Raw genomic sequence first — 27536 nt, forward strand, 5'->3', positions numbered from 1 at the left:
AGACGTTTCCAGAGTAAATTAAATCCTGAAAACAAGCCTCCAATTGTGGTGTCCATCAAAAGGTCAGAAGCTATTGGCTATCTTGGAAATCATCTGACGAGTCTGTTGATTTTTAAAGTGAGTTATGGAGCGAACCACACTGATTACAACAAAGATCCTCAAACGATGCAGGAATAGTTTAAGGCATGTTTGTTTTAATTTTTGGGCATTATCGTGTGTTTTGGAGTAACAATTTAAAACTGTTGTATTAACTTGGGGCCCTGGATGTAACGAGGCCTTGTTTGCGGACGTATTTGGTGAGCTGCAGCTTTAGTTTCCCGATATCTTGTTTCAGACTGATTGTGATGTTTCTGTGATAAGTACACTAATCCCAAGAATTTAAGCTTTCCAATGATGTGTGGCATGACTTGTTTCAAAGACTGGTAAAATTGTAAAGACTCAACTTTATTTATCAACAGCCTGATGGCAGGCCGTCAGAACGTTATAGGGATATACATATTAAAGCACATTATTGACACAGAGGTGAATAAGTGGTGATACTAACATATGATATTCCAGAACAAAATGTTAATCAGTGTTTCTGGCACCATGAGTAAAATTAGTATGACAATGACATAAGGTTGAATGCCTTCTCATATGTGATAACGGCGCTGCCACGAGCGGCTGCCTTTTCCAGCAGCTGCCCTATTGTTTTATTGTCTGCTCCTATCTTCGGTGTTTTTTCTTCCCGTTTTGACAACTACACTATGGATTACTTCTATCCTATGGACATGGGTTTTAGCGCACAAAAAATGCGTGTATTCAAGGAATTTCAACTCCTTGGCCTGAAGAATTCTCGTGCCGGCGTGATGAAGGGGCCTATCGTGGAAGAAGAGCCGGAGCTAGCGAAGCGGCTAGCGGCGTTATAAGTCTTCGGTACCATCCGTAATCATGGTAAATGCGAACTCACGACCAAATAAGATCATCGAGTGCTGGTGGAAAACATCGAAGCGCACAGGGAGCGCAGTTGCTGTGGCTCACGTTTAGCATTCCGGACGCTAACGTTTAGCCACCCGGAGCTACCCAGAGCAATCCGGCTTCAACGCCGCTAAACAGAGACACGAAAGCCGGGGGGAATCGGAGAGGAGGCGTACTTGCTAACACGAGGTGTTGTATCCCTGGATTTTCACAAAGAAAAGTTTTCCATCTGCCGCAGGGATGTCGAACTTTTGGACTGGCGTGACGTCATCCACTCCGCTACAAGCACCCCTAGGGCATCGTGTTCATCTGTTAATAAACAACGGGGTAGACTGCTGGAAGTGTGAATTTCCCTACGGGGATGAATAAAGTATCTATCTATCTATCTATCTATCTATCTATCTATCTATCTATCTATCTATCTATCTATCTATCTATCTGTCTATCTGTCTGTCTGTCTGTCTGTCTGTCTGTCTGTCTGTCTGTCTGTCTGTCTGTCTGTCTGTCTGTCTGTCTAACTACCATTGGTGGTCTAGTGGTATGCTGCCAGTGTTCCACTGCCACCACCGTTCAATTCCCATTGCAGTTGCATACAATGTTTTGCGTTTTTGGTTAGCGACACCTATCGACTGATTAATCATTGCAATCATTTATACCGTTAGTGTATAAAGAGTCCAATCAACACAAATACACAGGGTAGCTCTTACTGTAATCTTGATTTCATGTCCCTTATTGTTAGGACCAGAACATAGACAGGACCCACTTGGGTTGCGTTCCTCACAAGTTTTATTGGGATAAAGAGAAAGGGCTGCGCCCACAATCCGGTGTTCGCTGGACGCGGGAAGCAGGTCGCTCTGATACTCGGATTGTGCTCCGAACGTGGAAGTCGAGCTTTCTTGGCGAGCGATGGCGGTGTCGGGGACGGAAAAAGCGGGTCAGCAGCCAGGACAGGAGAGCCAGAACGTGGTCAGGGTAGGAAGCGAGTCGTAAGCCAGAATAGGAGAGAAGACGTAGTCAGGGACAAAAGAGGTCAAAAGCCGGGACAAGAGAGCAGATGTGGTCAGGATAAAAAAAACGTGTCGAAGCCGGGGACAGACGTGACTAAAAAAACGGGACAGGTGGGAGTCAGGGTCGAAAGAGGATTGCTTAGTGTTTACTGAGGTTTTCAGACAGACTGGCAAAGGGGGACTGACAGGACTGGGTACAATTACTGATCGGGAGCCAATCAGAACCCGCGACAGTTGGCACCAAAGGAGCGGGCACAGTTGAGTCACATCAGTAATCAAGACACTTATAATCCGGTGCGAATAAAATAAGCTTATTTATTTATTTATTTATTACCACCTTATAATCGGGTGCGGAAAATACGGCAAAATTCAAACATGGAGACCCATTCCTTTATTGCATCTCGTCTCCTCATTGGCTCTGCTTCAAATAGAAATACGAGTCTTACAGGAATCACTGTGGAGTCGAAGGTCAAAAATGCCCGCAGGTCGATTATTTGACAAGTGTGTAGTTGTGTCCCCGACTCCGTTTGTGTGTACGTGGATCTCTATGAATTAGTCTGCCATGGAAACCAAAGTAGTTAGTGCTCGATATGAATTCCAAAAGTGACTAGTGAGGAGGCGGATGAGAGGAAGGGTCGGAGGGGTGGTGTTGGTCGGTGAGATTGACAGGATAAATTGGAGTGCAGAGGGGGGTTTTTCCGAGGTCGGAGTCGCCAGGGAGCGAAAGAACTCCCGAATGTGTCGCCCCAAAAAATTGGCGACTAAGCGAGACTGCCACAAGGTCAAAGGACGTTTGTGAGCGAGCGGGCTTGTGTCCGGTGGGGTTGTAAAGTCACCTCAGCTAATAGGTGACACACCGCAAGGGCTCAGGTCCACAAAATGAGACCTGACAAACATAACAACCTCGACCCACACACATTCAAAGAAGGCAGGCCAAACCAAAGCGGCGCACACACAATTTGAGGACATACTTGTGACCTGCTTGTTTTAGATCCTTCGGGCAGCTTAATATTCCACGCTTGAATTCATGAATACAAATCAAACCCGGAGGCCACAAATATTTCCGCATGGGATCAAACGGCATTTCAATTTCAGATAAATTTAGGACAAATCGCATTGCATTCTGTTGCTGGGAATGGCAACACAACAAGAGTTTGAATGTGACTTTTTGGGCCTCGCCGTCAGAATTGTTTTACTGTGTCTTCAACTTTAGGAATTATAAGTGTGATATAGTTGCAGGCGAACGAACAATTTAGTTTGAAACAGCACGACGTGTCAAACGTACGGCCCGCGGGCCAAATCCAGCCCGTTGGGTGACTAAATCTGGCTCGCCTAAATATCTTAGCATGTCAAGAAAAGAACCGAGTGTCTGGGTAAGTTTCATCAGGGGTCTTCAAATGTTTTGAGTTACATCGGTCTGAAAACAATTGCACACGCCAACCTCGGGAAAAAGATTGTTGATTGTTGAATTCAACGTGTTGTATATGCGGATGGAGAGTACCTCGACAATACATGAGAAAAATAGATAACAAATACCAATACATTTTTTTTACATTTGTATTTACCTACACAAGTTGTGTTTCATAGTCTTTGTTTATAAAGGGCCCATTACATCTGATTCGCTTTGAAGCGCAGAGATTATATCAATAAATATTTTCATTTACAAATAAAAACTTTAAGAGTAATAGCAAAATAATAACGCAATAGGGATACTTTAGAAGTGATTTTTTTTTTTTCATGTAATCTAATATTGTCAGAACCAGAACAGGATCAGGACCCAATCGTGTGACGTTCTCACACAAGTTTTTATTTTATGGGAAATGGGGAGTCATGCACGCTAGCAAGCCGGTCAGGCGTGAAAGGACAGGAAGCCAGAGACCGACAAGATCGATAACAAATCAGAATAACGGAAATAAACAGGAGAAACTTGACGGGAACAAAACCCAAAGTAACTGACAAACAGGACAAAAAAAGACGGAAACAAAACCGGAACCCGAAATTAAACAGTACAAAGATAAACGGGAACAATACCGGACTGGAGATATCACAGGAAAACAGGATCGAGTCAGAACCCACGTCTTGTGGGGCAATAGTTCGTTTGGGAGATAATCACAGGAAAACAGGATAGAGTCAGAACCCACGTCTTGTGGGGTAGAAGTTCATTTGACGGGCTGACCCCCGATGTAAGAGAGCGCTGAGCTTTATATAGACAGAAATCCAATCTCTCAACGAGCCGCAGCTGGCGCCCTATGAGCGGGGCCATTTGGGCACCATGGCAACCGTGACACACACGTGCGGGGCGAATTGGGCACCATGGCAACCATGACAAATATCTTGTTAAATGAAATTAGTTTCATAAAGCAACTACGGAAAAATTGAGCCAGCTTTTTAAGTGTTGGCCATGAACGCAATGAAAAAATATAGTTTCTATGAGAATAGACGGACAAAGAAATCCGGGTGAGTACAATTGTATTGCCTTAAACAAAGACTTCTATTTTAAAGACTGCTAATGCAAACTTAGGTGGCCACAAGCTCACATCATTATTTTTTTACCAGACGTGCCACTTGAATGGCATAATTGTAGAAATACAATCAATTTAACGTGTGTTTTGGACTGTAAGGCACATTGGACTATAAGGTGCATGCAATTACAACTTGAGAACATTGCGGACTTCATTGTACATAAACAAGAAATCTGCTTTCCCCACTAATTTGGGTTTATTTGTTCTTAAAGGTTTACTACTTTTCGTTTAAATTATGTATTTGTATTCACCTGTATTAACCCTATCTACGGTATATAAAATGCACCACATTGTAAGGCACACTTGTGAATTTCTGGCAAATTTGGGTTTTTAGGTGCTCGCTATAGTCCAGAAAATAGAGTAAATATTATTTCCTTCATTGTTTGACTGACACCCATCTGGTTCCAGTGACCAGACATCAACAACTGTCAGAACCAGAACTACCCAAATGCGTAACGTTTCACACAAAATTTTATTGGGATATCGAGGAAACGAGCGCCAGTGATCCGGTGCTCTCTGGACAGGAGGAGCAAGAAGCTCACGAGATTTTAGCGTGATTGGAATGCGGAAGTGGATTTGCCGGAGCGGAAGATCGGAGCGTGGTCAAAAGGGCAAAACGGGTCGATAGCTGGAGCGGGAGATCAGAGCGTAGTCGGTGGTCAAAGACGGGTTGTTAGCCGGAGCGGGAGATCAGAGCGTGGTCAAATGGACAAAAAGGTTGATTGCCGGAGACAAACGGAAAATCAGGAACAGATGAGTCTGATACAGACGAAGACGGGTTCGACGGGAGCCAGAGTCAAAGTGCTTGCCTTGCGTATGCAGAGGTTCGCTGATGGACTGACCTGGAGTAACTGGAGTACTGGGTATAAATAGGAGGGGAATCAATCAGCTGGCGCCAAACAAGCGGGCATAGGTAAGTGTAATGAGTAATCATGACAACAACACTATATTTTGTAGCCTTAATTCTTCTAAGACAAATACCAGCAAATAGTAGTGTTGACTTTTCGGTGTCAACACTGACCCAAAAATAAACAAATGATATTTGTTTTAAAAAGCAGTCGGGAAGTCCAAAATAAAACCTTCTGACTTCAAATTGAAGACATGGAATGCTCACTACTGTTGGGTGGGTTTGAATACCTGAAGTCCGAGTGGTGTTGCTCATACCTGCCAAGAAATCGGCAATGCTGGGATTTATTGTAATGGAATTTATAGGTCTGTTGGACAGCATACACCAAGCAGTGACAAAGACGCATGCTTTTGTAATATGCTGTATATGTTATAGTAATGGAGGCACAAATTAACCAGTGTAGAGTATCGATAGATGTGAAGCCAGCGCTGATTCTCGTCCAACAAAATGCCAATGGATTCATTTATCTCAGGCTGTACAGACAACAGGCTTCTTTTGCACAGTCCTTCATGTGGGATGACATCCGTTTTACGTGTTTTGTTCCTGCAGGTCCTTTAAAGCTCTGAGCTAAATGCATTTTAACTTAATATGGTGCTTTCAAGGTTGTTCATTTTTTATTCAACATGTTTTATTCTTCAATTACGTATTACTAGAAGTTCAATTTAAGTACACATGCCATAACTCATGTACAGAACTGGTACCATACCATTCTTGAGGCATGTGCTTGGAAAAAGTTTTCTATTTTATATTTCCTCCGGGCACTCCGGTTTCCTCCCACATTCCAAAAACATGCATTTCAGGTGAATTGGCCGGTCCAAATTGTCCCTAGGTGTGAATGAGCGAATGAGTTGTCTGTCCCTGTGTGCCCTGCGATTGGCTGGCAACCAGTTCAGGGTGTCCCCTGCCCCCTGCCCGGAGATGGCTGAGATGGGCTCCAGCCCCCCCGCGACCCTAATGAGGATAAGCGGTATGGCTAATGAGATGAGATGAGATGAGATGAGATGTTCACATACAATTTAATATGCACACTTTTGGCAGAATTGCTTTAAATTCTATGTATTTTGTTAAGAATTCATTTTGGTGGTAGCCGGTTCCCACATTAGGTGGGGCTGACGTTTCACCAGAATTAGTCCCCAAAACACAGTCTCATTGCATTTTAAAAGAATTATCAAGTTTGTAGTTTGCTGCTTTTTGATAATGATTAATCAAAAAATTAAAGACATAGAGAGAACCACATTTCTAACAAGTAATGATTGTTAACAAGGAAAGGACAATCAAATCAATAACAAAGTAAACATTTGTGGTAGAAGAAAAATGTCTAACTACCAAAGGAGACCGAGTTTGAAGAAAGGCGGCGGGGGGGATTCTGTACGATTGTAAGAACTGATCAAAAAAGCCTGTTTTTCAGATAATCATATTTCAAAGATCATTAGTTACTTTGTAGCGTGTCAGAATGATATATTTGCCTCCAAAACATCAAAAACGGTTTGTTTTGGAATATTTTATTGGGTTACCTTTGAAACAAAAGCCTCTCATAGGGAAGGAAAAGCCATGTGGTCTATTAAGAAAAGCGGATCTTTCTCCCTTTTTGGAAACTGATCTTGCAGACTTCTTAGCCGATCGAAAGGGAAAGACAGGACCAAAGGCACTCCAAGCTTCGTGGTTCTTGTTGGCCAGGCTTTCTCGCTGAGGGGCCAAGGCCCCTTGGCTTCGGCCTTCTTTGTCCCCATTGTCCAAGGGGGCAAATGCCAGGGCTCCTTTTTGGGCTGCAGTCAAGTGTGAAGAAAAAAGAGAGCAGGCGTTCCGGCCTGCACTTTGAAATACCAATGATATCATCGGTCACTAGAGGCGTGTCCTGTGACCGGTCGAAGTTTACTTTTGACGCTTTTCAAAATACAATTATCCAATTCACTAATTGATTAATAGGCAAAATTTAATTCAGACACAAAACAAAATAGATCTCTGGCATGAATCATGACGACATACTCAGGTACCTAATTAACCTTTTAATTACAAATGAACGTTTAGGGGGTTCAAATATTTATACAACTGGCGAGTCTGGTCATTTCATGTAGACGGGGGGGCCGTGGTGTAGCGTGCTGTTGTGTGGACTTTAGGGAAAAGGAGAAGGGAACGGTCTTGTGAATGAATTGCAGGTCTTTTGAGTTTCCTTCTTGTTTTGGCAGTTTGTTGTTCGAAACGGCTAGGGAAAAACGTATTTGTGGCAGTGTAGTCATCTATAACACATTAAATGCGAGGTGGTTTAGATATGTAAAGTAACAAAGTTTTCAACATTTTACAGGTTTACAATTGAGTTAATGTGATTAATTACTGTGGGAGTCTTTTCCACCAATGCGTAGTTTGTATCGGTAGTAAACATGTGCCCCAGCTGCAATGACATAAGGTACAGAATGATCCTATTTGGAAAAACACAAATCTTTACATAACCCTAGGAAATTTCACTTCCTTAGTGTTTCTTCCAATGTTTTTTTTCCCTTAATTTAAAAAAAGGGTGAATTTTTTTTTTTTTTGCATCAAACACATCCAAAAATGTTTTTTTCAATAAAATAAACCAATTTCCCAAAAGCTAAACAATTATAAGAAAGGAATAGGTGCAGGCTATTTAGCACTACATAGTGTCCATCTATGAAGACCACTGTATGAATTAGAATCAGAGTTGCCTTATTTGTCATTGATAAAACAATTGAACACGAAAGGATTTCACATGGAGCTTTAGGATAAACACGTAATACATACTTAAAGGTGAAAATAGAATTTCAGGATAAATAGTCAAAATATTTACAATGTTTTGCTCGTATACTGGCCTAAGTTCTAAGTTCATTGTTACAATAGGGCAATGACAAATAGTGTAATGACATTTTGATACAATATAATTCCAAAATTATTTGCTCAAATGGTTATAAATACCCCTTTTTTGTACATAGGCTATATATATATTTCACAGTCTTTTGTTCTTGTTTAGAGTGGTGATGGCCCTGGGAAGGTATAAGTATGGCTTTATCAAAAATAATTGACAAAATGAATATACGATATCATCTTATTCACATATAAATTGTCCCAGGTTTTTAGGATTCTTGTTTTTTTTTTTTAATTATGTTTTTGTTGTTGTACTTTGTGTTTGACTTTCAATGTTTAATTTTTTGTTTTTTTTACATACCCAAACATTTACATTTCTGTTCTCCTCTCCCTCTTTGTTGTTTCCAAATTGCTACCAGTTGTCAAGAAGATCGAGGGGTCAACAGGTAAAGCTCACATTTACATTTGTCACTCATGTCCCATCCCCTAGATTATCCTGTACAGAGCTCCCTCAGCTTTCACGGTTAACACTTGCGAAAACTGAAAATCTGCGAAGTGGTGTTGCACATTTTTTAGTTGACGTTTTAACTGTTTTTTTATTGATGTTTTTGGTGATTTTATTATTGCGTACTTGCTGACTTTTTGGGATATATCACAGAAAAACAGGATAGAGCGTGTGTGTGTGTGTGTGTGTGTGTGTGTGTGTGTGTGTGTGTGTAGAGAGAGAGAGAGAGAGAGAGAGAGAGAGAGAGAGAGAGAGAGAGAGAGAGAGAGAGAGAGAGAGAGAGAGAGAGAGAGAGAGAGAGAGAGAAGGGGGGGGGGGCAGAGAGAGAGAGAGAGAGAGAGAGAGAGATCCATTGAGAGAGGGATAGAGTGACTGAAAAAGATAGACACTGAAAAAGATAGACACTGAAAGAGAGAGACATAAAGAGAGAGAAACAGACATACTGAAAAAGAGGGAGAGAGAGAGAGGGGCATACACACAGAAATAAACAGAAACAGAAGGAGGGGCACTGAGAGAGAGAGAGAGATAGATAAAGAGAGACACTGAAAGGGTGAGAGAGAGAGGGAGAGAGAGAAGGAAGAGAGAGGCACACACAGATAGGGAGAGAGAAGCACACAGAGAGAGAGAGAGAGAGAGAGAGAGAGAGGCACACACAGATAGGGAGAGAGAAGCAAAGATAGAGAGAGAGAGAGAGAGAGAGAGAGAGAGAGAGAGAGAGAGAGAGAGAGAGAGAGAGAGAGAGAGAGAGAGAGAGAGAGAGAGAGAGAGAGAGCCCCTGAGAAAGAGATAGATAGACACAGAGAGAGACATAGAGGGAGACAAAGAGACAGAGGAAAAGAGAGGGAGAGAGACAGACGATTGTCCATTTCAATTCAATGGACAATCGGCTTGACTTTTTTCCAGCCCAAATGTTCCTCGGGTGTGGGAAGCATCAGTTGTTTTTCTGTTTAATGATTATTTTTTTTCCCAAATAAAAAATATTTTTCCCCGAAAATGACTTAACTGACGATAACTGAAGTGCCAAGTTGCGAGCGTTCTCTCTATTTATGTGGAACCTCACAGCCTTCATGAGTAAATCATCTTGGAATTTACGTGTGGCCTAAACACTATGTGAACGTAATGGCCTCCGGTCTTGTTGTCCGTGGAGTCTCGCAGACAGGGCTCTTTGTATTGTGTTTTTTTTTTTTTTTTTTTTTCGGTTCGGCAACTGATGAGCGTGTAAATGACGTGCGGTGCCGTTAATTGGTGTCAAGTGTCTGACCTCGGTGCTCACCGCTAATAAAAAGGAAGGTTAGTCAGGCAACTTTACACACTCATACAGGTCGATGGCAACTACAGTCCTAATTGGAGCCTTGAATTACTTTATGTCTACTTGTATTACAAATAATCAAATCAAAACAATACAAAAATGAGAAAAACGATCACTCATTTGGAATTTTATGATAATAATAATAATAATAATAATAATAATAATACTGTTCTTTATTTTCTTATTTGTGTGGCACTTCAGGAAAACATACGTCTTTTCTAAGTACTTAGAATAGTAGTAATATAAAGTAAAGGTCAGCTAACCCGTATATAGATCGCTCTCAACATTTACAGCTAATTCCACACTAACTTTCTAACAACGAGAGCTGCACGGTTTTGGAAAAAAAAATATGACTTATGCTTCTTCAGACCTTTATTGCAATTTCAATGTGATTTTTTGATTTTAAAAGATTACTGGGTTTCTGTTCTCGTTTTGTTTTTGTGGATAACTGACAAGAACTGGAACAGGATGAGGACCCAGATGCGTGATGTTTCTCACACAAGCTTAATTTTACTGGAAATGGGGCATTCATGCACGTCAACCCAAAAGGCCAGTGATTCGGCGATCGTTGGACGAAAGAAGTAAGGCAGCAGTCTGCCGTGGAATGACAGGAAGCCAGAGGCCGACGAGATCGATACCAATTGCACAAGCAGATATCGGCCGGATGGGGTCGATACCGGACAGGAGGGGACAGACAGGATTGAATTGATATCAGGCACTAAAGACTGGAGTCCGATGACAAGCAGGACGAGATAGACGGAAATTATACAAGACACTGGCGATCGAAATTAAACAGGACAAACTAGACGTGAACACAACTGGAGATCGATATTAACAGGACAAAATAGACGGGAACACTACCGGACAGGAAACACAAGCAGAAAACCGGACAGAGTTAAAACCCATGTCTTGCGGGTGCAGAGGTTCGTTGGCGGACTGGCAAAGGGTGAGTGAGAGCACTAGAGAGCTTAAATAGAAGGGAAGCCGATCTGTCAACGAGCCACAGCTGGCGCCACATGGGCTGGGCCAATTGGGCGCCATGGCAACCGTGACAATAACTTAAACGAAGTGACATGCAAACTTACCTCAAGATGACATCCTTAGAGACTCAGAGTATACAACTGTCACAAAATAACAACTATTATATCTACTAATAAAAAGAGAAAATTCAGCTGAATAAATGGCCTTTATTGTCATTATACTATAAGTGCAACAAAATTGGAAGGCTACTTCTTGGAAACTCCTTGAAAGCGATCTAGGGAACCAATGGCTAGCTGCACGGTCTATGTGATGATTAAAATACAAGTGTCAAAAATTTAGCAGCTTTCCACGAGTGGTAGCTCCAAGTGGTCCGTTTTATTGGTAATAGATCAGGCTTTGGTGACTAGCCACGTTCAGCAGAGTTGTTAGCCTAGCTGTTAGTTTTCCCTTCTGACGCCACCTCAGTTAATTCCCGGACACGGTAAAAATCCATTGAGCACCCGCTGGTGATGAGCTTTTCCTTTGCGGCCTTCTGAATTTCCTCAGAGTCCGATTTAATTGATGAATTCATTTTCAATGGAATGTTACGCTCTATCATGTTTGTTTTTGTGGCCAGTTGTGCGCCCGGCTGTTTAACTGAGCACCCAAATCAGCCTTAATTATGAAAGTCGGGCACACACGTCTTGCAAACTTTGCGCAGTCTTTATTGGCTGGTGCCATTTAAACCTGTTTCTGATTGGCCGGGGCTTAAACTCAAATAACAAACTGGAACTACAAATCCTTAAAAAAAAAATAAATAAATGTTTTGCTGTTACACTATTGCACAACGTCACATCACAATATCCATTAGATTTTGGTTAATCATGACCCCTACTAACATCCATCCAAAAACGCCAACCCCGATGGGAGACAATTTTGCTCATTTTAGGTATGATGCATTTTCTTGGTTTAAGTGTTATTAAAATATATATTTCCTTGTAGCAGGTTTTAGCCACAAACTCAAGGAGTGCAATTCAAAATGATTCCACCGCTCAAAATGAATGATTCTTTGGATTAGCTTGTTAATAATAAGAATCACTCTCTGTCTCTGTCTCTGTCTCTGTCTCTGTCTCTCTGTCTCTCTCTCTCTCTCTCTCTCTCTCTCTCTCTCTCTCTCTCTCTCTCTCTCTCTCTCTCTCTCTCGATCAGTCTCTCTCTGTGTCCCTCTCTGTGTCCCTCTGTGTCCCTCACTGTGTCCCTCTCTGTCTCTCTGTTTCTGTCTCTGTCTGTCTCTCTTTCTCTGTCTTTCTGACTGCCTCTCTCTCTATCTGTCTCTCTCTCTCTGTATCTTTCTCTCTTTCTGTCTCTCTGTCTCTCTCTCTTTCTGTCTTTCTGACTCTTTCTGTATCTGTTTCTCTCTCTTTCTGTCTTTCTGTTGTCTTTCTGTTTATCTCTTTTTCTGTCTCTCTCTTAGTGTCAATCTTTTTCAGTGTCTATCTTTTTTCAGTCGCGCTCTCCCTCTATGTGTATCTCTCTCTCTCTCTCTCTCTCTCTCTCTCTCTCTCTCTCTCTCTCTCTCAATCTGTCTCTCTTTGTGTCCCTCTCTGTGTCCCTCTCTGTGTCCCTCACTGTGTCCCTCTCTGTCTCTCTGTTTCTGTCTCTGTATGTCTCTCTTTCTCTGTCTTTCTGTCTGCCTCTCTCTCTATCTGTCTCTCTCTCTGCGTATCTTTCTCTCTTTCTGTCTTTCTGACTCTTTCTGTATCTGTTTCTCTCTCTTTCTGTCTTTCTGTTGTCTTTCTGTTTATCTCTTTTTCTGTCTCTCTCTTAGTGTCAATCTTTTTCAGTGTCTATCTTTTTTCAGTCGCGCTCTCCCTCTATGTGTATCTCTATCTCTCTCTCTCTCACTCTCTCTCTCTCTCTCTCTCTCTCTCTCTCTCTCTCAATCTGTCTCTCTTTGTGTCCCTCTCTGTGTCCCTCTCTGTGTCCCTCACTGTGTCCCTCTCTGTCTCTCTGTTTTTGTCTCTGTATGTCTCTCTTTCTCTGTCTTTCTGTCTGCCTCTCTCTCTATCTGTCTCTTTCTCTGCGTATCTTTCTCTCTTTCTGTCTTTCTGACTCTTTCTGTATCTGTTTCTCTCTCTTTCTGTCTTTCTGTTGTCTTTCTGTTTATCTCTTTTTCTGTCTCTCTCTTAGTGTCAATCTTTTTCAGTGTCTATCTTTTTTCAGTCGCGCTCTCCCTCTATGTGTATCTCTCTCTCTCTCTCTCTCTCTCTCTCTCTCTCTCTCTCTCTCTCTCTCTCTCTCTCTCTCTCTCTCTCTTATTCTCTCTCTCCTCTGTCTTCCTCTCTCTCTCTCTCTCCTCTCTCTGTCTCTCTCTCTTCTGTCTTTCTGACTCTTTCTGTATCTGTTTCTCTCTCTTTCTGTCTTTCTGTTTCTCTTTTTGTGTCTCTCTCTCTTAGTGTCAATCTTTTTCAGTGTCTATCTTTTTTCAGTCGCTCTCTCCCTCTATATGTATCTCTCTAAGTCTCTCTCTCTCTCTCTCTCTCATTCTCTTGCTCTCTCTCTCTCTCTGTCTTCCTCTCTCTCTGTCTCTCTCTTTCTGTCTTTTACTCTCTAAGTGCGTCTTCCTCTCAGTGTATCTATTTTATTGTCTTTGTCTATATTTTTCAGTCTATATTTCTCTCTGTATTTGTTCTCAAGAAAATAAAAACCATGCCTAATGAATTATCCGCTGTATATGTGTTTGACCTTGCTCCGCATGTGTTTTGTATTTCTTTATATTTGTATTTGCATGGCATCATCATTATTAAAAAATGCATTCAACCGTCAGTTATTTACTTCATTTCATTTTCTTAGCATTATTTTACCAGGGTCAAAACGTGCGACCCACTGAAAACAGGTCCGCACCCCACCTTTGGCTCGCAACCCACCAGTTGAGCAACACTGCTTTCAACGAGGAGTTGCCGGTTATGAGAAGTGTATGTCTCTTTCCTGCTTTGGGAGTGACAGGGTGTTAGCGTCATGGCACTTTCAAGCTGACTAGCTCACTTAACTCAGTTTGAACGATGGCTTCTGACAGTGTGACTAGACTGTGTTACCTGAGTTTGACTCCAAAAACACCGTTTGTTGCCCTTGCCATCCACTCATGCACTTTTATCCTGTGTGCAATTATTCTTCTTCAAGCCGATTATATAACCTCAATATGTCATCATGGCTCTAAGAATACAGTGGGTGAAAAAAACTCTTATTCGGTCTGTCACAAAAACGATGGAGGATTTTTGACAACCGAGAAGCGAGGGATGAATATTTAAAATAGGGCGGGTCGATGGGGGTCAGTTTTTGGCCGCTGGTGCCGCCGGTGGTGATGTGAACGGGAGGCGAGACCGTCGTAGTCGTGTCGTGACAATTCGCTGTCAGTGCGCCGCATTAATGAGAGTGGTGACATGCACAAAAACTCGTTTTTGCACGCTCTATTCTCAAGTCGGTAAGCAGGGTTTCCCCAAGGTCTTAAAAACTTAAAAATAGCTTCTAATTCTAATTTAATGACTGCAAATTAAGGCATTGAGAAGGTCTTAATTTGTATAAACACCAAAAAATCAGGTCTATAATTCTTAAATTTCAAATGTCTTGTCCGTGTTACATGTTGAAGTGTCCTTGGGTAAGACACTGAACCCCTAATACCCCCAATAAGCAGGTTAGCGTCTTACATGGCTGCAATACAAGGCCGCTATTGGGAAACGTGAAGCGCACTGTAAAGCGCTTTGGGAAGTCATTGACTTGAAAAGCGCTATATAAATGCAGATAATTTCAGATCATTTGTCTTATCTGTGTGATAAAGCAAAAACTGTATAAGTAAACTAACAACAGTATGGAACATGTATTGTAAACATATTTTTCACTTTCTCCGACTTTATCGATAAGGGCGGCGTGTTGGTCGGAAAATCCTGATTGCCGCGTTTTCCGCTGTCCTTCACAACTCCACGCCTACCTCCCACAACTGTATGCCAGAAGAGGTGCGAAATTGGTATTAATTTTTTTGGTGGTCTTGAATAAATACTGGTGGAATCCTGGTAAGGCAATTGACCACCTTTTTCCTTGCAAAAAAACAAAACTAATATTTGTTTTCCTCAATCTAAATTTCAATTGGGTAGTGAATGTTTTTGTCCAGTTGTCTGACCCTGGTGCCCTGCGACTGGCTGGCAACCAGTTCAGGGTGTCCCCTGCCCACTGCCCAAAGATGGCTGGGATGGGCTCCAGCACAACTGCGACCCTACTAAGGATAAGCGGCGCAGGGAATGGATGGATGGATGCCACTTTATTGTGAAGTGCAATTATACAACACGACTCATGACCATCCGTAAGTCATCAACTAAAAACATATGGCCAAATGGCTGTTTTTAACTTTAAATGCACAAAAACCAAAAACAAAGGCACAGTTTCTGACGCTGCCAAAATACCTCGAATGCAGCATTTTACATTGCAACTAGCAAGTTATGTATATGGCGTTATTTTGTTATTAAAGGGACACTGTGTGATATTTGATCACTAGATCAACTACGGAGACTCAAAGTGACCAAACCACTTATTTATTCTATTTTATTTTTTTTGTATTTTTTTGACCTAGCCTTTTTTATATTTTATATTTTTTATATTTCAGCTCAAGCCATCAGTTTGACAAATATTTGCTCCAAATCATTCGAAATTGATCCATAAAAACCTTAATTCATTTTTTTCAACAATTTAAAGACATACATATTCATTTAATATAGCATATTTACCCCCAAAAAAATCCCTATTCTCTAATTTTTCAATATGTTTCCAAATCTCGCACTTTATTTTCAAAAAGTTTTATATGATATATATATATATATATATATATATATATATATATATATATATATATATATATATATATATATATATCATATAAACATCAATTTTTCAAAATACTTATAGGTCAAGAAATGTGTTAATTTTACATCACATGAGGCTTCTTTAGAATGAGTTGCCACCAATGCCCACCATCTTGCCGCTAAGGGTGCCCAAAAAGAAAATCAAAATCTTGGGAAAGGCCTGGCAGAAAAAAAAAATGTGGTTTGGTCACTTTGATAGGTAATGTTTCTTGTGCTTTATAGCACTTGTTTTCTGTTGGACTACAATGCAATAGTTAATAATTTAATCTATTTAATAAGTGAAGATTGTCAAATATTACATAGCGGTGTCCCTTTTATCAATTGGCAATTTACTCCTGCCGCATGATTTGGGATTTAAGAAATGTTCGATTTTTAAATTCTTCACTGCCATTGACGGCTACAGATGTCAATGATGCATTCTCACTGGAATGACAGTGAAAGAGTTAAAGACTAATTGATTTTCCATAAATATCAAATAAAAACAAAACAAAAAATAGTCAAATTTAAATATTCTAACAATCAGAGATAATGAAACACTAAATTAGGGTCAAATGCGACACCTAAAGTCACCCTGAGTGATATTACATTTCTCAAGGTTCACTGCAGTGTTTGAGAACGGTCAACACATCGAGTTGGGAAAATAATTTCAGTTTTTTTCGGGGTTAAAATGCAAGAAATTAGGTAACATTCATCTTTTCATCTCATTGAAGCAGGCCTCCAGATTACCACAATTTAACGGAGCAGTTTCTCCATTGGCTGTTACATTTGTGTGCCATCTGCATAGCAATGGCAACTCATATTTAACCATCGAATAATGCCCCTTAGCGGAAGCATAAAAATACTGAAAAGGACGTGACCAAGGACTGAGCCCTGTGGAACGCCACAGCTAACACTAAAAGGCTTAGCATATCACCGTATTTGAAACTTTTTATGATTAAGAGCTAAACAAATACACATGAATGGACTTGAATATTAGTATTGTTCACTGTCCTCGGTGTTATACATCCAGAATTTGTAGGCTAGAACAGATTGATAGCATTTCCATTTATTTCAATGTTAAAGTTGATTTGAGACAAATCCCTCTTCTCTCCTCACAGTTCTCTCTGAAAGGATTTCAGATCACAGACACACACACACACACGCTGGCTGGCTCTTCATAATGCACTGAGTGAGTGACAGCTTTAATAGGAGAACAAGCTGTAATCCAAGAGAATCCAGTCAAAGCGGGATTACTCTCTAATCTGGCTGGAATCACCTTTGCGCTCTCTCTCTCTCCCTCTCTGTCCCTCGTTTTATCTATGTTCACGTTGATCTCTTCTTTGCCCTAAGGCTGCATCAATCCTTTTCCTGGATTTGATTTTGGCCAATCCCATTCTGGATTTAATTTGTGAATTTCTGACTCTGACCACACACTTGCACAATCCATCTCACGCAGTCGAATTCAGGCAAGCCTCGCAGACAACTAGCTTTCAATGTGCAGCGATTTTCACTGACGAAGGCTACTGGATACAAAAACTTACTGAGTTTTTTGCCATTTGATTCATTATAATTGGGCCAGGTGTCAGTAACAAGTGGTTCTGGTGCTGCATGCGGCTCTTTGGCGCTCCCCAGTGGCTTCTTGGTGCTTTTTAAAAAATGTTCGATAGTAGAAAATTATATGATTTCTGTAGGAGGACAAACATAATAAAAACATTCTTAACATTTTCCAATGAATATAGATATACTGTATACAGTATGTGTTGCCTTCCTTTAAGGCTTTTATGAAGCAGTTGATTTTTTTTCAGCTCCAAACCTTTTGGGTCCATTATGACTCTTTCAAAATGATGGGTTGTTTTAGGTAAATTTTAACAAAATATGTATATGAGCGTGTATTTCGTGTCGAAACGTACGTGAATTCTGCTGGCTTACAGAGGGTTCCCGCGGATCATTGAGAAGTCTTGAAAGGCCTTAAATTTATTATTTTAAGAATAAGTCCCTAATTAGCATTAACTTGCCTTAAATCCAATTTTCCAAAGTCTTAAAAACATACACATAAATGCGATTCATATTTATTTGACTAAAACTATTTAATGACAGTAATTACTTGTCTTTTTTTAATAATTTACCGATTTACTTTTGTGTACACATGGCATGACCACAATGACGGAATTATTAAACCGGTGATGTTGTTTCAGTCAGGCCTTTCAGAGCAGCCACATATCTTAGGTTTAGCCACAAAATAATTTATTTATGTTTTATTGGCTACGCTAAGGGTGAGAAATGTGTTAAGACTTTCTGGCTGCATATTTTTGCCAATGCAGCCTCTACGTTAGCAGCTATTTTTATCACCAACATAGACACTAGCATTAGTGATTGGCGTGGCCAACACAAGAGCATTTAGCGTCACAAGTGTGGTCGAAGGTGTAAGCATCAAATGTAGCAAATGCTTATAAAATGTAGGCACATGTAGATGCATTTCTTTCTGTTAAAAGTAAATTAGGAAAATTAAGGGAAAACAAACCAAATCCTTTTTACTGTAGTGTACTTAAGGTTTTTTCTTTTTTTCTTTTTTTTTTTTCCATTAACAGTATCCGTGACTATATAACCGACTGAAAGGGGTTTATTTTCAAAACTTTCTCTTTCTTGGTGTTTATATAAATCAGGGCTCCCAAAATTAATACACCTTTTAGGTAAGGCTGGGCCGCATAAGGTTGTTCCCAAGAAAATATTCCAATGTTCTCAAATATCTTTATTTTGTAACATAAAATAAAAGGGAAAAAACTATTTCCCAAAAACTTTTTAGTAAATTAAAAAAAAATAATAATACAAAAAATAATAGTACAGGAGATATAAAAGACTAAAGATAGCACATAGTTGCTGATTACAAAAAACACTCTTTTTATTCAGTTCTGTTGCCTGTTCAGTATTAAACTTTTAAGATGAACTGTTCTAAACATAACTTCTCTTTCCAACTCCAACCCAAAAAATGACAAAAAAATTATCAGAAAAACATACTTTCAAATTAAAATCGACCCAAAACGGACAATGCCCAATTTCGTTGTCACAATATGTTAACCCATTTTGTAACAATGACAATAAAGGTATATTATATTCTATTCTTCAAACTACTTCTTTTTTTCCAGACAGGGCGCACAAAATATCATCCCATGGGCCGCATTTGGGCTGTGGCCCGCGTGTTTAAAAACCCCTGCATAAAATGGAGCAATGTAGCTCAACAGAATGTTCAAATCAAATTCAAATTGATTTTGTATTCAACACGAGAGTTGTCTTTCAGGTGTTTTTTTATCAAAGGTTGTGAATATTTATAAGGTTGTTTGACTTTCGGAGGACGCCAGCCGACCACATGGTGCTTCTCATTTGCTTCAATAGCAATCTCATATTTTTGATGAAAATTCTGGATTTGCCTCGCAGCTTCTCTTTGTGGCGAGCTTTTCAAGCCAGCACCATTCGCCCGTGCACTGAAAAATTAGGCAAGCAAAGTAACTTCTGTCAGCCGTAATCCTGAGCTGGAAAACGTTTAATCAGTGTAAGAGGAGTGCTGATCGAATGAGGGATGCTGCACGCTCAACAAGATGAAATAATATTCCCCCGCGGAGTGAGGCTGCTTGAGAGAGGAGACGGGAGGGAAGATCACATGTCCATATGGCGTTTTGCGTCCCAGACGCTTCCACCATCCTTTACTCTGGCGACCGGCAACCATCTGCAATACTTTGCCCGGCACTCTCCGTCTGCCCTAGCTGAGACCGTTTACTGAATTTGTCCCACGATATTTCGTCTGCTTTCCTTGGTCCGAGCTAGCAGGCTGTCACCATACTTAGGGGGGCACTGTCGGCTGGTTTGACCACTCTTCATCTCGCTGACCAGACAATTTGTCACTAAGTTGGTGTTTTTATCCTTCCATGCATCTCCTGTACTGGTTATCCTCACAAGGGCCGCGCTGGAGCTAGAGCTCTCTTGCGATGGAGAGAAGGGGACACCCTGGACCAGCCAATTGCAGGGTACACAGAGACAGACATCCATTCACACACTCACTCATACATTGGGACAATTTAGACCCGCCAATCTACCTGCCATGCATATTTTTGGAATGTGGGAGGAATCCGGAGTGCCGAGATTAAACCCATGCGGGCACGGGAGGACATGCAAACTCCAAACAAGGAGGCGAGTAGCTGCAATTGAACCTTGGACCTCAGATCTGTGAGGCAGATGTGCTAACCAGACTTGACTATGCAACAACACTTATTTAATGGCCATTACACATAGAAAGTCGTGTCCATGTGCCTTTAGCGTTACTCTTAGATAGGCAAACCTAATTGATTCTATGTGTATGTATGTATGTATATATATATATATATATATATATATATATATATATATATATATATATATATATATATATATGATAGGCAGCACGACAGCTGTATGGTTAGCACACAGCCCCACGGAGCAGAGGTTCAAGTCCAGTTACCGCAGCCGCAGTATGGAGTTTGCATCTTCTCCCCGTGCCTGCGTGGGTTTCTCCCAGGCACTCAGTTTCCTCCCACATTCCCAAAAACATGCATATCTGGTTAATTGGCCGGTCCAAATTGTCCTTAGGTGTGAATGACAAAGTGGGTTGTCTGGCTGGCAACCAGTACAGGGTGTCCCCTGCCCAGTGCCCAAAGATCGCTGGGATGGGCTCCAGCACTTTCGCGACCCTACTGAGGCTAAGCGGTTCCAGATAATGGATGGATGGATATATAGATACATATATATATATATATATATATATATATATATATATATATATATATATATATATATATATATATATATATATATATATATATATATATATATATATACATATATATATATATATATATATATATATATATATATATATATATACATATATATATATATATATATATATATATATAAATGTACACACATAAATACAGTTTTTTTTTAGTTCATTTAGGGTGGTGATGGTAGTGAGTCCTCATTTCAACAGACTTCTAGCGTGTGCCAGAGCGCAGCAGGTCATAGAGTTGGTAGCTAGGGTAAGAGGAGTTTTTTTAATGTTGTTAGCTCTGTTGCCGTGTCACAAGCCGGCAATGTTCTCCTGACTGGCAGAGAGCAGATGATGACTTTATGGGCTGTGTCGATGAACTTATAGGTCTTTCTGTCTGTAGTCTTTCTTCAACCACATGCTGTATGTCTGCTCTCCACTATGGCTCAGTTGAAGGAACCAGCAGAGTATATTCCAAGTTGTTCTTCTTGAGCATTATTAGGAAGTTGAGTCGCCACTGGGCCTTTCCTACCACAGCTCTGGTGTTAGCAGAGCGACGTGGACACCCAGTCTCCATTGATGATGGTGGATCTGGGTCCGTGCTTGTTTTACTGAAGTATGCAAGACTTCCTTGGATTTTTTTTTCATTAGTGGTTTCTTTTTCAAACACCACATTGTCTCTCCAACTTCTCCTTTTAGTGTCGTCAGGGAACTTTACGATTAGGGTTGATCATATCGATATCTTCATTGATTCTTAATAATGACAATGCACAGACTACTTGTGACTCTTGGGGGAACAAATGGTGAGCTTCAACGGTTTACTTTGCCGTTAGTGACTCAACCTCTCCTCTTAAGTCAGAGCACCAGTGTGGGTGTCAGTGACAAGTCGCTGACATGTAGAAGTTTGTTTTTTTCGCATCACTTAATCACAGCTGGGTGTCTCCATCATGTGATGGTGGGATGCCATGCTCTCACGGGCTTCAATTACCACCTTTTGGTAGGCCGGCTTCAAACAAGAGATGAAAGGCACACCTCACCTCCTTTCCGATCACTTATGTTGCGCCGCTTACATCCCGGTCCAACTCCTGTCACAGTTGGCCCCCTCAATTTGTTCTTCCTACTTCTGACTGATTGCAAAACTGCATATTCACAGTAGCGTAGCGACGTGGCCAATCCAATGACGTCGGTGTGTATAGGCCCTTTGCCGACAAATACCACTGAGCACGTTACAAGGGATGATAAGAATCCTATAGAACTTTTTTTCTTACATTATGAGAGGCCATTTGGGTCATAAATCATCTCCTCTCTGGCTCATTCTCAGACACACACACATCATCATCATAATCTCTTGCAGGCGCCACCATTTATTTTACCGGTGGGGACATAAATCACTCTATAGGCACACTGCTCTACTATTTTTCATGTTATCACTGTAACGCATGTGTAGTGTTAGCTTCTATGCAATTCATCATTACTGCTCACACAAGTTGGGAATTGTTTTCTGTGGGTTGGTAATGGATTTTTTTGGTACTGTATACAATGAAAATATGCTGAATCTCAAAATCTGCAGATATATGATGCCCAAATGAGAAGAAGTTGGGAAAACAAAACCCTGGGTTTGCACCGATGCTTGACATCCTTTAGAATTCTTGAATTTTATGATGTGATAAAAAATATTGAAAAGTTCTTGAATTTTGAGTGAAATGCTTGTAAGTGCTTAAAAATTTTGCCATGTATCTAAACAAGGCTGCTTAAAATTTACGTTGACACTGCACTCTGGTGGCTTTTCTTTTGCCATTGCGTTTCTTCTTTCATCGTAATTAACTGCGGCTGATTTTGTTTGTAAGGCACTGTCCTGTAATGCTCAATGGCCCCCTATGGGTCGCGCCCAAGACAACAGGGGCATGCTACACCGAAACAGGGCACAATTAGGTCTACAGCAGTGCGACTATTACGTATCAATTTTGGACATGTACTATAGGCTATGCAAAATATGAAGGTAGTGTTTCCCAATGGTAACTTTTGATGGGAATAACTCTCTTTAATTGAAAGTGCATTTAGAAATTGCGTATGTAAATTGCAGATATATTTCTGGCTCTGCAAAATACATGATTTACAACAGATTTCTTCTTCTATTGGTAATGGATAAATAGGAACATTGGCTTCGAAAGTCCTTCAAAAGTGCTTGGATTTGGCCATGAAAAGGGTATACAAAAGCCGTGATAGTTAATGATTTAATCTATTTAATAAGTGAAGATTGTAAAAAAGAAGTATCAAACCTTTGGACTGTTTTCTTGGTACCTTGTTCTTGGTATTGAAATCAGAAAAAGTGAAACGCATCTTGAATAATTCCTTTAATGTGGAAGTAGGCTGAAGTTTTATCAGACTGAAAGCTGAACTTTTTTGGGAGGGGTTGGGGCATGTGGGTGGCTTTCAACATAAGCATACATTGAAATAAGCGGGCCTTGCAGTAGCACAGTTCAAAAAGTGAAGTACATTTATTATGCAGATACATTAAAAATAAATGTTGATTGAGCCCTGGTTAATAATTTATTTGGCTATAATTAACCAAAACAATACTTTTTTCTTCTTCTTCTTTTATTCCCCCCAATAACAATGTGGCTTGAATGAACCCTTGTTTGCCTTTTTTTGCCAGATTTGGAGTCCGAAGGTGACACGCCGGCCGTTGTGATTGGTCCGAAAAACACAACAGCGCTGGCAGGGACCATGGTCACCCTGGAGTGCATCGCAAATGCCAGGTATGATATGTTATCATTGACTGCATACTGTCGCTCAATTTTGATTTTATGACAATTTCTTGCTTTAGTTATGTTTTAAACATCTCTCAAATAAACAATTGTGAAAACTTCCTTTTACAACATTTTTAAAACAATCACGCTAATCATATTTAAAATCGACAAACATTAGCAGTTTTTTGCACAAACTTTTTATAAAATGTAACTGGTATTACGCTTGTGTATTTATGTGCATGCTTTAAGATTTTGTTTTTGTTGTTTTACGAGCGTGCAACAGAGGTAAATGGAAGGAGACCAAGAGGAAGGCCGTGATTGACGTGGATGGATGGTGTTATGAGTGCACTGGAGGAAAGAGATCTCAATGTAGTGGAAGCTAGAGCGCTTGTTGGTGATAGGAATGAGTGGATAGGTGTTGTGAAAGGTTAGAGGTATGTTTGGACGCATTCTATTGGATGGGCATGGCACCTGTATGATGCGGCAAGGGTAAACCAGTAAAAGCTGTCGGCACCTGCTGTTGAACAAAAGAGTGTGTTGTGTCGCCCTGACCCGAATGACATGGCCGCTTTCTTGTGTCTCGTTTCATCTGGAGTGACGAAAGCATGACTACCTTGGGTGCCGAGGTGCTTAACTTGTTTGGGTGTTTGGTCATTTGGGTTGGCCATTGTCAAAGAAAAAATAAATGTATGTGTGTTTTTTGCTACTTTTTTCCTTTTTTATTAGATCAAGATTCTTGCCGAGCGTCGTCTCACATATCAACAGTGGAACTTCCCAGTTTAAAGTATTTTGTAAACCGACTGTTTAAGAAATAATGAACCAGATGGGGTTGCTGGAAAATCTGGTTAGGACATCTGGGTCCACTCAGGACACACTACAGCAGGGGCGGGGAACCTTTTTTGCTCAAAAAGCCGTTAAAGGCAGTTATTTCTATATTTTTTTCAGTGAGAGGAACATATAATTTTAGACAAAATCCCATAAAACTGCCAAACATGATCTCCAGACAAAAGCTTTTCTTTCAGTTGATTTTATTTCACTTTTGGATGTCTGATGATATCATGAAATATAAAAAAAATCAAAAATACATGAACTATCATATAAATGTGCATTTTTTAAACACTCTGGGTCAAAAAATGTGTATTTATATCACAGAAAATGAGGCTCACCTAGCGTGAGCTGAGATGATTGTCCACCATATTGCTGCTACAGGCACCTTCAAAAACCTTGTGAAAGGCTTGGGGGAAAAAAGAACTATTGTGCAGTTTAGTCACTTTAGTCTTTATTGTTTTAATTCTCCCTTAAGCTTTATAGCACTAATTTTTGGTTGCACGACACAAAATACCCACGTCTACCAGGAAAATATTACAATGTAATTTTAAGCTTAACATGGTTTTCTATGCAATGTAATGAGCTGCATAATGTCTTACAAATTCATGATGCCAATTGTGCAACAATATCTTACCCTACATGTACTTTTGAAAATGACACATTTCTGTTGGCTAATTCTTTAAATCTGTATGTATAAATAATTGTTAGCATTGTACGTATTAGCATGATTAATATTAGCATTCAACTCACTTGGCTTTGACTCTATCTGGTTAATTGGAAATAAACACAATGCAGTTTTATTTAACTGTTTTTAATCATCAGCTTTATGTCCATTTACAGGAGAGCCATGAATATTTAACCTCCACTAACTAATTGAGGCAATTTTCTCTAAATTGGGGCCATAAGTAATTGCTGTTTACAATACAAATTTACTGCTTTCAACCCTATTTTAATTTACCTCCTTAGGAGGGCCTTACATAGGATTTTATTCAATGAACAAAGTATGTAAGAATTGTACTCTCACAAACGAACGCCAAAAAGTCAAATTAAAAATGTTGTTCCGCTCTGATTCTCAGTTGGTTCTTGCAGAGAAGATGTGACTCCAAAATCTAACGTGTCATTATTTATTTACTGCCTCATGGAGGCAAAAAGTGAAGCATCCACTTTGTTTTACAGTCTCCATTTTCTTAATTCGCTTGATTTACTCCTCCTCAGAGATGTGGACAGCCTGCTGATTACGTGGAAACGCGATGGGCGTCAGATGGCCAGTGGGCGTCGGCTGATATTGCCTACTACGGCATCCTCAGATGGCGGCGAGTATGTTTGTGAAGTGCTTCTCGGCAACAGTACTGGCAAAGCTGCAGAAGCTAGGGCGCACCTCAATGTGATCGGTAAGCAAAACAATTATTACTTGCTCAAGCATTCGGCAAACTTCCGTAGACTGTAAAACTCGGTTATTCCAGATTCAAATGTACTGGAAAAAATATCCTAATTATCCGAGTATCCGGATTAGCCGATGTCCGATATTCTCAGAACCCCCGACCTCAAAATTATGTTTAGTAAAAAAAATGCATGAATAACTCATCTGGTGTCAAATGAACATGAATTCACCCGTTTATGTTCACACAGATAAAGTAAGAATTGTAACGTGTAAGAATGGGAGTCTGAGGTGGAGTAATTAATGTGCGCAAACGGGAGCTTTATTGACATAGATCTTCAAAACAGGGCACAACAACAATAGCACGTTGCTATCTCTTTAACCGGAAGAAGGGACAGCGCAGCTTCCTAACTTGTGAATTATGTAAACCCATTACAGAATATTAATAAAACATACATAATGCGTCTTTCAGAATATCTGACAATGTTTGAAGTTTGGTGTGAAAATAAGCAGTGATATATTTCTTCTTCAGGCCATTGTGTTCGTGATAGTACTGTATGTCTGGTCCTCTCGACTCTTCTTCACTGATGCCATGATATGACACTCAGTGTAGTTTCCTTTGGTGTTGTTTTGCACGACTAGAGCACAACTTGAATCGAAACACAATGAGATAGAGTCAGTCAGTGATAACCGGAAAGACCTCCCACGAAAACAAACGCATAGAGAAATGTGTTTGTCTACGGACAAAAGGATGTCATACACCTTCCCGGAAAGTTGCGTCTTCCAGCCTCTTTCGGGAAGAAGACGTCAAAGATGGCATGTCGACTTGGAATACAGTATGGCAAAATGCATAGGAATGGATCAAAATTATAAGGATTTTGATCCGGAATAGCCGAAGATCTAGATTGCAAAATCCGGAATATGCATTGATTTTTTGTAAGAAATACATAAGAAATTATCTGGATTAAACTTGTACCCGGATTTCGTGAAGATACAGATAAACCGAATCCGGATTAATCTAGTTTTAACGTATATCATAAGTGGACTAAAATAAATAACAACCAGCTCGCTGGCTTTATGTTTGAGCACCTGTCCTGATACTGGTAGGTCATGGCTGGTCATTGCCTCCCTGCCTGGCGCTCAACATTAGAGGTTGGAATTGGGGAGTTTGGTCACCTCATCAATCATTATTAGATACAGGTTGTTCATTCTAACTTTAAGATATTTGTCTTTATTATCTGTATTGTCGATGGAACTGGTGGTCCAGTGGTTAGAAAACAGTGTTCTCACACACAACCTAGGCTTGACACCTGAGCATCCAATGGGTTGCGACTGTGGGCAGCGATATTATTCGTTTGATCTATCATTACATGAATTGTACCATAGACCTTTGTGTATAACAAATATATTTGCAGTTTACTCAAGATTTAAAGCTCATGTCTTGATAAATGCACACACAATATTAAAAGTCGGATATGAATATTACAATTATATCTGTGGCTCTGCAAAATACGTGATTCACCAGATTTTTGGTCCCGGAGAAATTGGAAAATTAGTTTTGAAAGTCCTTCAAAAGTGCTTGAATTTAGCAATTAAAAATGTATACGGACCCTTACAATACATCGAGGAGTGCATTTCCCCTCGGAATAAAAAACGTAAAATAAATCAAACAGGAACACGTCTCCGGAAATTGTAAATGCACACACTACCGGTATTAAATGTCTACCATGGTAGAACTCTAGCTATACATCTTGTCCATCAATAAAATGTATCAACATGCAGTAAATTAGTGAGCGCGAGGTTTGTGGATTTCAGACTCGAAAACGCAACAGAGAAATGATGCAACAAATACACACACCGGTAAAATATCCCTTGTTTTTGGGTCACAAATCAATGTACGGGTTGAGTGTTG

At 40.2% G+C, this 27536-nt stretch overlaps 1 protein-coding gene across 2 annotated transcripts in view; it reads left to right on the forward strand.

Moving 5' to 3' along the window:
- The window catches only part of sdk1b (sidekick cell adhesion molecule 1b), a 421825-nt gene that overhangs the window by 231905 nt on the left and 162384 nt on the right, over positions 1 to 27536 (forward strand). Inside the window, exons 6-8 of one of the 2 annotated variants that reach the window (XM_088341980.1) lie at positions 8630 to 8656; positions 23325 to 23427; positions 25462 to 25637. In XM_088341980.1, the coding sequence (XP_088198106.1) occupies positions 8630 to 8656; positions 23325 to 23427; positions 25462 to 25637 (306 nt within the window). The remainder of the gene's footprint in view (positions 1 to 8629; positions 8657 to 23324; positions 23428 to 25461; positions 25638 to 27536) is intronic. The other variant, XM_088341981.1, reaches the window with a different exon arrangement.

Source organism: Urocampus carinirostris, chromosome 8 (genome assembly GCF_059441175.1).
Source record: "Urocampus carinirostris isolate Australia breed hairy pipefish chromosome 8, RoL_Ucar_1.0, whole genome shotgun sequence".
NCBI lineage: Eukaryota > Metazoa > Chordata > Actinopteri > Syngnathiformes > Syngnathidae > Urocampus > Urocampus carinirostris.